Below are 12,498 nucleotides of genomic sequence, written 5' to 3'. Positions count from 1 at the left end.
ACAAACTTTTTGGAATAGGAGAAAATTTTGCAACGGAACCAAAAACCGTTCACAAATTCCATTTTTCGAAAAGGGGGAATCGTTTTTGTGACGACTTTTTTGCTACGGACAACTTTAAATTAAACAAGAATCAATTTTGTGACAGATTTTGTGATGTATACAACCAGTTCACATCCGTTACAATTTTGCGACAATCAAAACTTTTGTCATAGATGTTGTGACAGATTTTTTGGAGTACTTTGTGATGATTATCTTGCGACAATCCAAATCCGTCTCAAGTTCATCACAAAAGTGTAACGGACTTGGAAAATTTTTACGAATGACTGTTTTGCCACAACCCGAACCTGTTGCATATTCTGACAAAAATTGCGACGGTTTTTGGGACGAATTGGCAACATGTTGTTTCTTCAATTACATAAATTATTAGTATTTTTTTAAAATGAGTTTATAAATCACAATAGATCAAAAGATTTAATACACAATTAAGCAAACCATAAAATTAATATTCAGAAAACAATTTAAACTAAAATTAATTAGTTTAGTCAATAATATTTTCATCAAACAATTTAAACTAAAATCAATTTAATTAACAATATATTCATCACAAAAAAAACAATGGGTATTTTTTTTTAAGACTTATACTATCACTTTTTTTCTTAATTTTAGACGAAAATAAATTTATATCTCGGAGGAGTTTCATATACATTCAATTTTATTTTTTCTTAATTTATTCTCTTTAATCAAACGTGACACTCTTTTTTATACGTACCTTTCACTTCCACCCAGACGTAACAAAAACTTACAAAATAAATTGAACACGACAGACTGCGACAGATTAACACAAAATAAATAAATCCATTTTAATTACGTAACCACCAATTCTAATTACATTGAACTATGAAGAATAGTAAAATGATTTTCTATCACACTTTGGTGTCCACCCGTCTTTATAGTATATGCGATCCTATTTATTTAACTTATTTAATTATATTTTTAACTTTTAAAAAATAATTATCAATCAATGCATTTAGTTGACACTAATATATAATACAAAATTATGATAGAAGATTCAGACCGTCAACATCTGGACGCGACAGATCGAAAACTATTTAGCACGAAATTCATAAACTTGAGGGAAAAAAAATTAAATAAATAAATAAAGTGGGTAAACGTACAACCAAAGATCTGTACTTCCTAATTAACCTTTAATCAGTCTTACTTAAATTCTGGTTTTTAATTAATATTTAATACAGGGTAGCCAGACTGTAATCTGCAGATTTCACTTGCACATCCACCTTTCTGTTCAGAAAGATTATATATTCAATAAAAAAGGAAAAAATGCAAACAACTCAAATGAGCAAATTATCCCTTTATAAAAAAATAAATAGCGATTTACCTCTTTGTGTTTTTCAAAATACAACAATTTATCTGCCTATGATTTTTAAAATGAAGCAATTTACCTCTCTATATAAGAAGGTAAATTGCTTCAATTGCTATATTTTTTTCATAAGGGGGTAATATGCTCATTTTCAATATCATATGGGGCAAATTGCTATTCACCCTAATAAAAAGAATTAAATTGCAAGGAATTAAATAGTTAATTTCTCTAGTGATGCCCACGTCAGCTTTTGTGTTCTCACGTTGATGACGAGATTAATCCTATTCGGATGAGCGAAAGAGTTAAATTCCTTTTAATCAGTGTGAAAATAATTATGTTTGGGACGGGAGCTAAAGAGTTAAAAATCCCACCCAACAAATGTGATTTTTTTTTTAACAGTCACGTACCCGACATATGCGCATATATTCGAGATTCGAGCACGAGACTTGTCACCCAAGAACCCAATAAGTGTCACTTGGAAATGAAATTAGTCATATTTGAAACATGAATGAAAAAAATTGAACTCTTCCAATAAGTGCGATTCTGAAATTTCGAACTCTATTTATTAATAAAATTTTACTTTAAAATTCAATACCAAATTATTAGTATGGGAACATCACTATGAATACTACATTCTAAAGTCATTTTCCAACGATGAGAACCATTAGTTGAAATTCTTCCACCCCCCCAATTTTCTTCACCCGAATTTAATGTATTTTGGTAGTGAAAGCCACTTGATTTGTTCAAGTGTGGTCCAAATAATTATTGTGATTGAAAAAAAGAATTAAATGCATTTTGCCCCTTAAATTATATTTTATGTCACATTCATATAAATTATATTTTTATTCCTGTAATTATAAGGTACGACACATTTAATTTTGTACTTTTAGTTATTCTAAATTTAGTCCTCTAATTTATATTAATTTTGATACATTTAGTCCTGAATTGACAAATTTAATCGAAATTACAGGATTAAAAATATAATCTTTTCATTTTTTGAACATAATCTACTTTTTTGTCATCTAAGTAATTCTCTTTTGAAATAAAAACAAATAACATCTCTACTTTTTAAGATTTAAGTACAAAATTTCGTCCAAATAATTAATTTAGAGGGTAAATATTTTTTTTATCACATTTTAAATTTTATACGATTGTATTTTATATTTTAATTTTTCAAACAACGAGGAGTTGTTCATAATTATACTAAACCCTCTTATTTTTGTTTAACTTTATAAAATTATTAATTTCCCAAAAAGAATATGTATTTGATACTTTGAAGATATATATACCAAAATGTATTAGTTAATTACTAATTTTTTTATCCTACTTTGTATTTTCATCGATCCACATAAATACCACAATATTAATTCATCGACAAAACAAGAAAAATACATATTATGATTAAACAAAAATTAAAACAATTAATTTTATTCACTTATAATAGTTTTTCAAATAATTATTTTAAATTAGTTAAATAAATTAGCTAATTTCCACTACTATATTAAAAATACTCAAAAAAGAGCTAATTATTAGCATCAAATATAAGTAGATTAAGGTAATGACAATTCTATTAATTGAAAATTATGTAAATTACATTAACATCCCTTAAAATTATGTCTAATTATATAAATGCGCCTACACTTTGCAGATTTGCAAATACACACGGTTCAAGGGCAAAATTTTATGAGTATACTCCTAAATAAATTACATTGACACCCCCTATTTTGATTTTGTAAAGGATAAAGAATATTTGTGTAATTAGATATAATTTTGGGAGATGTCGATGTAATTTACTCTAATTTTCTTTTCCAAATATTTATATATCAAGAAATTAGTGAATAATATTTTCAAAAAAAAAGAAAAATATAATTTAAAGAAATATATTTTAATGAGGTATTTCAATTAATTTGACTGTAATTTATATCTATACTGGGAAAACACCTCTTTGATGTCTCCCTTATTTTTTATCTGTTTTTTCTTTTATATTTTCCACCCACACACTAACTTACGCATTCCCCCTACTATCTATAAATGGTAAAAATTACTTTTAAAATAGTTAGTTATTTTTAATTAATATTTTTTCCTTTTTTTCCTACTCTAAATATTCCTTTTAAAAATTATTTATTTATTTTATCATAATTATTTTTATATTGTTATTTTTCCCATAATAATATTCTTATTAAATAATATTTAATTATTATAATTTTTTACGCACGTATTAAGGGAGAACACATTATCGATATCTCTTTTCTTTGTATGTTTTTTAATATTTAATTGATTATTTTTATTTATTCATTTAATTTTCTACTCCTTATTTTTTTAAAAAAACATTATGTATCTCTTTTTTACACTAATTTTTTTTATAAATCTAATATTAATTTACTATTTTATATATATTTTATTAAATACTAAATATATTATAAATATTTAATGTTAAATAGTATTGTAGAATTGTAGGTACACTCGGTTTCTTGAACCTGTAAAAGAGAAGTCGTGAAAAAGTCAGCTCTGTTAGTTATATATACATAGATCCATCTGTCCCTATATATCTATCCCTTCTCACTGTTCGAAGCTTCGTTGTTTCATTGACGCCACACGTACAACACGCACTCTCTCGTCCGCGGAGTAGGGACGCCTGGCGAGACTACCAATCGTCGGGGTTCGTCGCAAACTGAGGGATTTGAGAGAACTGCTCGTGGGCTCGGGGCAGATCCGTTAACGGAGAAGAGGTTCGATTCGATTTTCTTGTTTGTTTTGCATTGAATAATGACATGGGTTGTTTTGTTTATGCGAATTCATCTTCTGGGTTTCTGTTGGAATTTTCGTTGAATGTGATTTTGATTGGTTTTTTGTGTCCTTTTTCTTGGGGATTTGTTTGTTTTGTTTGTACAGTTGGGTAGCATTTGCAATGTGGATATCTGTTTGTGTCATTGATCGTGTGGTTTTGCCTTTTGTTGTTGGTTGTATTGATTAGCTTCTTCTTTTGTGGGGATTTTCTTGTTGACTTGTTGTACTTACGGAAGGGAAACAGTTTTGAGGTTCTTGATTAGTTGTAGAATGAAATGGTGTCAGCTGGATCAGATAATTTGCCTTACTTGGCCGTTGCTACGGTGGTCAATTCGCGATCCGGTCACATTGGAGCAGGAGCAGGAGGTGGTCTATTTGCCACACCATTATATCTTAATAATAGTTCCACATGACCTTGTAATTGTTAGCTTATCAGAACTGCTGGAGGACAGGCAGAAGGAAGCAGTTGTGGTAGAAACAAGAATGTGTTTTCTTCAGAGGGTAATTGAGATGTTGCGGTGACATGTTTTTAAGGTAGGAACTGGAAGATCGGAGATGAAGGACAAAATTATTTAACACAGAAAGCAAAGAAAAATTAGCGGTGAAGTTTTCTTGCCGAGTGGCTGTAATTGGAAATGAGGATATTGTCTATTACCCTTAAAATTGTTTGTTGTTTGCTGCTGCTCTTCTTCTACTTGGAATTCATTTTGCTCCAATAGGTTTAAATGATTGGGTTTGGGTTGCGGGCTTTACTCCAAACCAATGGACAGTGTAAAAGTATTTGGCTCTGAACATCTAAGAACCCATGGATGCTAGGTAGGTTTCAGCCCGAGCCCAGAAATTTTTTTTCCCTCATTTGACAAGTACCCAATTCAGCTTAAGTTATAAGTATTCGTGGACTTCTGGTTTTGCATTATTGGGATCATTACTAGTTAAATATATATATAGGATTGCTCTCCTTATAATTTATAGACTCTCTGAGGCATTCCTACTTTCCTAATGTTTCTCAATCTGTAATGCCATGGCTTCCTCACCTGCTCTGCGTGACTTATCATAAGTATGACAATTCAGTTGTGGTTACTGCTTATGTTGATCTGGTATCCACAGGACCTTTCATATTGTTTTGTAGATTCAGTTTCACAGGTTGTTAACTACTTGGTTATGATTTCTTTTTCTGCTTATGAAAGTTTACCTTTATATGATCAGTCATAACTTTGGACTGGAAACTTGTGATGAAGTAGGAGCACATCTTGAATGAGCTCCATTCGACATATTTTCGCTCTGAGATTCATCAAATTAAAGATGTTTCTACTTGCTTAATGGCTTTCTAGAGTTGGGTCTCACATCAGATAGAGTCACTTATTTTCCCCTTACTTTCATTTTTTCTTTCTATTTCTTCGAGTAATACTGTGGTCTTATTCCTGGTTGGGTTATTGTTTCTTGAGTTTGTAGGTCAGCGCTTTATCTATTACTATGATATATGAATTCTTCATTAAGATTTTTCAGTTACTAGCCAGGAGAATTTAACAATAAAGGAAGTTAAAAGAGTTTGATCCCTAAGCTATCAGTGGTCACTCTCTACTCCAAGTGTTGGTTTATCAGTTTTTTTAGATAGCCTAATAAAATCTGCTGTTTTCTTTGATCTGTTAAAAAAGCCTTTCTTTTATTTTTCCTTCAGTTAGTAATTATTGTATTAAATCATAATACATCTCAGTTGTAGGACTTTTTGTGCAAGATCTTTATTTTTTAGGCTTATTGTTGACTTGTCTTTATTTGTTTGAAGTCTCCTGCTCTATTTTGAACAACATGACAAAATCAGGATCTAGAGGTTAGATTTGGAAAATGTTTCCTTGAAATATTTTAATGGCTTGTTAAGGAATCTTGTCCCAATGGCCCAATTGCATGTCATCAGACATCCTTAAGTTTTTCTTGCACTACATGAAGAAAGAATTAATTGAGAGTTCCAATTTTTACTCCTTGCTGATTGAATTCTCCTGTATTAAAAACCATGGGATGGTACAGTACATATGTATATGAGGTGATCTGCCATAAAATCATTGGCTTTGTCACACTCATTTAAGGATCCAGCCTGTTTATAGCTGGAAATTTGTAGCGTTTCCAGCCTAACGTTTTGGACGGATTCTCCAGCCTAGCAAATTCATTTATCTTATGACGCGTGTACAAATTGGTTGTTTTGTCAACTACAGCTTTAAATTTCCGTGTTCTTTCTTTTTTCAACTCCATTTATGGATTTATATTTCGACTCCATGCGTATATTCTATTCGGTCCAATCTGTAAAATGGTTTTGGAGAACCGACAAGCTTGATGAGAGCTTGACACTTATCATTGTATGCCAGTACAGATGTCAATGTAGAGTTTCTTAGAGCTGCATGCTTCTTCCATTTTTCGTGCATAAATAAAGAGAGGAGCTGTACTCAGTTTATCATTATTAGTTCAGGTTGTCAAGTTGATCTAAGGAAGACATTTCAGGCTAAGGATGAAGGCGCTCATTCTTGTTGGAGGGTTCGGTACTAGATTGAGGCCATTGACTCTGAGTGTGCCCAAGCCACTGGTCGAATTTGCTAACAAGCCCATGATTTTGCATCAGGTATAATATTTCATATTCTTGTGCATCTCTTTATATTTTGAATTATGTCAGACTTCTCAGTAACTTACTCAATTCTGAACCTTTTTCTCCTCACTGACTGCTGATTGAGATCAGGTTCAGCATGGTGGGCAGTCTTGAGTCCTCTGCTTCTAATCTTTAGCTTCCAAATATTTAAAATCACATTTAAAATTGATGGTAGCAATTGTCCATTTTCAGTAATTCTTCAAATCTGGCACTCTTCTCACGTATAGACCCTTCTATTCAAAATTTCAAATTAAAGTAGACTTCTGAATTTGAAATTTTTTAAATGTTCCACGGGGAGATTGTACTGCTACATTATCTGTGTCGCATGCCCTATTGTCTTACATGTGTTTCATGTTAATTCCCTCCATCACCCCATCCCTGTATTAACTCTATGTACTTTTTTTCCAATCATGCATGTTAACAATTCTATTTGACATTGAATCAGATAGAAGCCCTCAAGGCTATTGGAGTGACTGAAGTAGTCCTGGCTATCAATTATCAGCCTGAGGTAAACTGCTGATGGGCTGCAATTATACTGATCAAAGATATTCATCTTTTATTGGATTATAACTAACAGCAGGCTGCCTTTTTTGCAGGTAATGCTTAACTTCTTGAAAGATTTTGAGGCAAAGCTTGAGATCAAGATTACATGTTCGCAAGAGACTGAGCCTCTTGGAACAGCAGGTCCCCTTGCTTTGGCTAGGGACAAGCTCATAGATGATTCTGGTGAGCCATTTTTTGTTCTTAATAGTGATGTGATCAGTGAATACCCTCTGAAAGAGATGATTGAATTCCATAAATCTCATGGAGGTGAAGCTTCTATAATGGTGACCAAGGTAGACATACTTGGATACTTCTCTTTAGATAATATTTCTATGTTGCAATAGAGATCAGAATTGAGCATAAATAGAACACGCCAATTTTGTTTGTTGATGTAGGTGGATGAGCCTTCAAAGTATGGTGTCGTCGTCATGGAAGAAACTACTGGACAGGTTGAGAGGTTTGTTGAGAAGCCAAAGTTATTTGTGGGTAACAAGATCAATGCTGGCATTTACCTTCTGAACCCTTCCGTGCTTGATCGTATCGAATTGCGCCCTACATCAATTGAGAAAGAGGTTTTCCCAAAAATTGCAGCAGAGAAAAAACTCTACGCAATGGTCCTGCCAGGCTTTTGGATGGACATTGGACAGCCAAGGGATTACATCACTGGCCTGAGACTCTACCTGGACTCCTTGAGGAAAAAATCTTCTTCTAAATTGGCCTTGGGAACTCATATAATCGGAAATGTCTTGGTTGATGAAAGTGCAAAAATAGGGGAGGGATGCTTGATTGGCCCTGATGTTGCAATTGGCCCCGGTTGTGTTGTTGAGTCAGGTGTGAGGCTGTCTCGCTGCACAGTTATGCGTGGAGTCCGCATTAAGAAACATGCCTGCATATCATCTAGTATCATTGGGTGGCACTCAACCGTTGGTCAGTGGGCTCGGGTAGAGAACATGACCATTCTTGGAGAAGACGTGCATGTTGGTGATGAAATTTACAGCAACGGAGGAGTTGTTTTGCCTCATAAGGAGATCAAGTCCAGCATCTTGAAGCCAGAGATAGTAATGTAAAGGGCGTGTTGTTGTTTGACTATAGTTTTTAGCGAGTTAAGTTATATAAATATGAATGTGTTTGTTCTTTGTCATCATCTTCTTCGTCGTCGTCAGTCAATGCTAAAGGACCACATCTGTTAAGCTTTAGATATGGCCTCTGTGTGTAATCTGTAACCTGTTGTCCATGTAAAAATAAATTATCTGTTTTCTCAAAGGCTCATTTTTGTAGATCCAAAGATAGCTGAATTCTTATTATTCTGAATATTGCCAGATTATTGATTTGTTGAAGCTCTAAGTACTTCATTCTGCTCGGACATATCATTGCCAGAAGGAAATTGCATTCTTTCTTCACTAGTTGCAACTTTGCAAGATAATCTGTTTCTGTCCCCTTTTTGCCATTTATAATGAATATGTAATTGTACTTAAAAGACCAAGATATGAACTTGTATCCTTATGTATCGCCACATGGGTTCTCAGACCGAGTGTTCATATTGTAATTTATACTATGAAGGTGTTATTCCTTTTCTCTCTACAGAAGAAAGGGTTCTGATTCTTTTATTGGAAGCCCTTTGTATTGACAGCTCAAATCTTCCAACCTAATTCTTTTTCTCATCTCTACTTTACTACTTTGACCAAATAGTTTAGCATCAAACATTGCGATGTGGGTTTGAATTCTTGCTTTGTGCTGATTCCCTGTGGTTAGGCTGTTGGCCAATTTTAGGACCCTCGCCTTCAAATAGACACGAATCCTTTTTTGTGACTCTGCAAATATGTGTTGATTTTCACGTGATTGAATCTTTATTTTTAACCATTATTGGCCTAACCGAGACAGATAGCAGCAATCCTCCCTTACAAATCTATGTGCTTTCCCATTTTTTGTTTAAAGAAAAACAATTAAAAGATTCTCTACTTGAAGGCCCACACCACGTTGATATCATTGCTACACTTTTGAAAGTGGAAAATCCAGCAAGAATACACCTTAGATGATGTTGGATTTCATTACTTTCACAGAGAAGATAAGTCTTTGTGCTGATTATTTCTTTTGTCTTTCACTCAACACCACCAAATAGTTTAATGTTGTGGGATCTGTGCTTCCCTCATTGCCTTTGTTGGCAATTGCATCACCGAATATCAAACATATATGTACTAAATAAAGTCTAATACACATAGTATATACTAGTGACTATTCATAATATGGCTAAAATACATAAAATTTCGGTGTGTTTTAAAAAATTTGTTAAAAATCTCTCTCTATTTTAAAAATAGACAAAAAAGAAAACTTCTTTCTTAAACGTATTTTAATCGCACCTCTCCGTTAAATCTAACTAACAGTGTAATTTTTTCACAAAATGAGCATTATACTCTTACTTAATTATTTTTTATTTTAATGATCGTTGATTTATATTAATTATATCACAGTTGTTAGATTTAATCAATTAATCTTAACCGTTGGATCTTAAAAGAATTAAGGATTCAGATTTTATTAATAAAAAATATATATTATAAAAAAATAAAAAAAAAAAAGCAAAACTAACGCCCAGCAGCCCCGCTCCCTACCCTCTCTCCCCAATCACCGCCACCCCCCCTCCCGCTCTTCCCCACAAATGTCGCTCCCAAATCAATGTCGTCGCCCTACTGCGTGGAAAGAGGGGGTCGTCGTCGCCCTTCTGTGTGGGGGCAGCGGCCACCGCACGTCGCCCCAATTTTTCTTTTTCTTTTTTTATTTTTTTAATTAATTTTAATTATATTAATTATATATATATTTTTTAGTTAGTTAAAAATAATTTTAGATAATAATATTTATTATTATACTTAAATATATATTTTAATTAATTAAAAATAATTTTAGATTTAATAATTAAATTTTTTAAATTTTAATTTTCACAATTATAAAATTATTTGAATATAAATATAATTTAGTTTAATATTTTCTATTAATTAAATTAAATATTAAACTAAATTATTTTTTTAATATTTCAATTTAAATTATAAAAATTCAAAAAAAATTATATTAATTTTTATACATTTTTAAGTAAATATATTTAAAAAAAATATTTTATTTTTTAGATAGGTAAAAGTAAAAAAAAAAAAAAACACTCAAAATAAGTGGAAAATGTACATGTGAAATATATAAATACCATAAGGACATTTTAGTTAAAAAAAAGTCATTAGCAGTTAAAGAAAATATCCTCATACGTACAAAAAGGGCGTGTAATACACCTTCCATTAATTACTAACGAAAGGGGTAGTTTGTGCAGAGTTTTACAAAACACATGAGGACTTTTAGCTTATTCTGAAAACGCAGAGGTAGCTTTTCAACGAAACACAAGAGAGCAAAATACATTTTAGCCTTCATAATATATATATATATATATATGAGTAAATTACAATGATTTTCTCCTAAATTTGGTATAATTACGAAAATCCCCTCATTATTTGAAAAATATAAATACCTCCTGATGTTTGATGATATTATGTAATACTTGAATGGATGTATGAAATTGTTAACTTTGCTCTTATTGTATTTTATTATTTTTTAAAAAATAAAAAATTATAAAAAAAAGCGGACGGAGTGAATGAAAAAAATTTAAAAATTATCTACCTAGTCTAAAAAAATAAAAAATAAATAAAATTATAGTTCTTATAAGTAACATAAAGACATTTTAGTTAGATCACCATAACAAATGAATGAAAACCTAACGGAAGCTTAGGGTAATTGCTAGACAATCGTTAAAATTAGGGAGAGTATTGATAATTTTTCAAAAAATAAGGGAGTATAGGTAATTATGTCAGACCTCAAATAAGGTCGTTGTAATTTACCCCATAAATATATATATATATATATATATATGTGACTAATTTAAGTACACTCCTTGAGGTTAGTAAAACACCAATCTCCTGTCAATTGCTAAATTATAAATAAATACACCATTTGAAGTTGTAATTATAATTATAATTACACCCTCTATTTTACAGCGAAATTTTATACAAATACTCCTTACGTTACAATACATTAATACCCCCTCAGATAATGCACCTATAATTCTACAAATAGTAAGGAGTTTTGTGTAATTAAACCTACCCTCAAGATGCATAAGACGTAATTTACCAAATAAATATATTAATAGGTTAATTATTTTATTATTATTAAAAAACATTATAACAATATAATTTATATAAAATATATAACAATTTTATGTCAAGTGGTGGATTACACTAAAAAAATATTCTTTTTTAAAGAAAAGGGTGTCGTGGATAGCATCCAAGACATCCTTTTAAATATATTTTTTTATTTTAATTTTATTTTTTATAAATTAATTTTTAACAACATAATAAAATTAAAAAAATTATAATGTTAAAATTATATTAATTTAAAAAATACAATGAACTATACAAATATAATAATGTACATTTTTTATACAATTCCAAAAAAAATTCAATTTAAAAAGTCAATTATTATTGTTAACTCATCAGCACATTTGGGTGTGTAGAATAGGAGTCGACTCGCGAGAATGAATGAAAGTACTTCAAAAACGTAGAATTATTCATTCATATTATCATGTGATCGAAAATAAAAGGACATCATTGATTCTATTTTCAATCCTGAAGTAATGTGAATGAATAATTCTATGCTTTGACGTACGAGAAGTGTGAAGGTGTGAGAAATGTGAAGCTAGAAAGTGTGAAGGTGTGAGAAGTGCGAAGGTGAGAAGTGAAACGTGTGAAGGTGTGAGGTGATATTTATAAGCAAAATATATGTATAGTGGATTAATTATATTTTTCATGTTGTTTTGTGTTTTATATTAATCAAATATTATTCTATTCAATTAATTTTTAACAACATATTAAAATCCTTAAATAGAAAGGTAAATTGCTTTATTTTGAAAAATATCGGGTAATAAATTGGTATATTTTTAAAAAACACAAATGAATAATATCGGGTAATGTATTTTTTTATTTTTTTAATTCGATCCAATTGGATGTTTATTTAATTTTGGTTGGGCCGGCAACTCGGAGCAGAAGTCGAGGCTGGGTTTGGACTTGTGCTTGATAATAATATGGCTGTAATCCACCTGCCCCAAGAGAATTGGACAAACTTCAAACTTTTC

At 31.1% G+C, this 12,498-nt stretch overlaps 1 protein-coding gene across 2 annotated transcripts; it reads left to right on the top strand.

Annotated features, from left to right (window-relative positions):
• Positions 1-3,909: 3,909 nt before the first annotated feature.
• Positions 3,910-8,603, top strand: CYT1 (Glucose-1-phosphate adenylyltransferase family protein). Of its 2 annotated transcripts, none has more exons than XM_011078485.3 (5): positions 3,910-4,107; positions 6,656-6,773; positions 7,243-7,305; positions 7,394-7,633; positions 7,736-8,603. In XM_011078485.3, exons 2-5 carry the CDS (start codon positions 6,663-6,665, stop codon positions 8,405-8,407), a joined length of 1,086 nt encoding a protein of 361 aa, XP_011076787.1. In that variant the 5' UTR covers positions 3,910-4,107; positions 6,656-6,662; the 3' UTR covers positions 8,408-8,603. The 2 variants fall into 2 exon arrangements, with proteins under 2 accessions (XP_011076787.1, XP_011076786.1); XM_011078484.3 differs by having other exon boundaries at positions 3,911-4,107; positions 6,624-6,773.
• The last annotated feature ends 3,895 nt before the right edge of the window (positions 8,604-12,498 follow it).

This window comes from Sesamum indicum, linkage group LG4 (genome assembly GCF_026168435.1).
Source record: "Sesamum indicum cultivar Baizhima isolate 11 linkage group LG4, ASM2616843v1, whole genome shotgun sequence".
Classification (NCBI taxonomy): domain Eukaryota; kingdom Viridiplantae; phylum Streptophyta; class Magnoliopsida; order Lamiales; family Pedaliaceae; genus Sesamum; species Sesamum indicum.
The sequence above is the reverse complement of the archived record's forward strand: the minus strand, read 5'-3'. Positions and strand labels throughout refer to the sequence as shown.

Excerpts from the sequence above, each read along its gene's own strand:
- CYT1 (XM_011078485.3), top strand. The coding sequence starts at position 6,663 with ATGAAGGCGCTCATTCTTGTTGGAGGGTTCGGTACTAGATTGAGGCCA. Across the intron at positions 7,306-7,393 it reads CTATCAATTATCAGCCTGAG|GTAATGCTTAACTTCTTGAA; the intron begins GTAAACTGCTGA and ends CCTTTTTTGCAG. Across the intron at positions 7,634-7,735 it reads CTTCTATAATGGTGACCAAG|GTGGATGAGCCTTCAAAGTA; the intron begins GTAGACATACTT and ends TTGTTGATGTAG.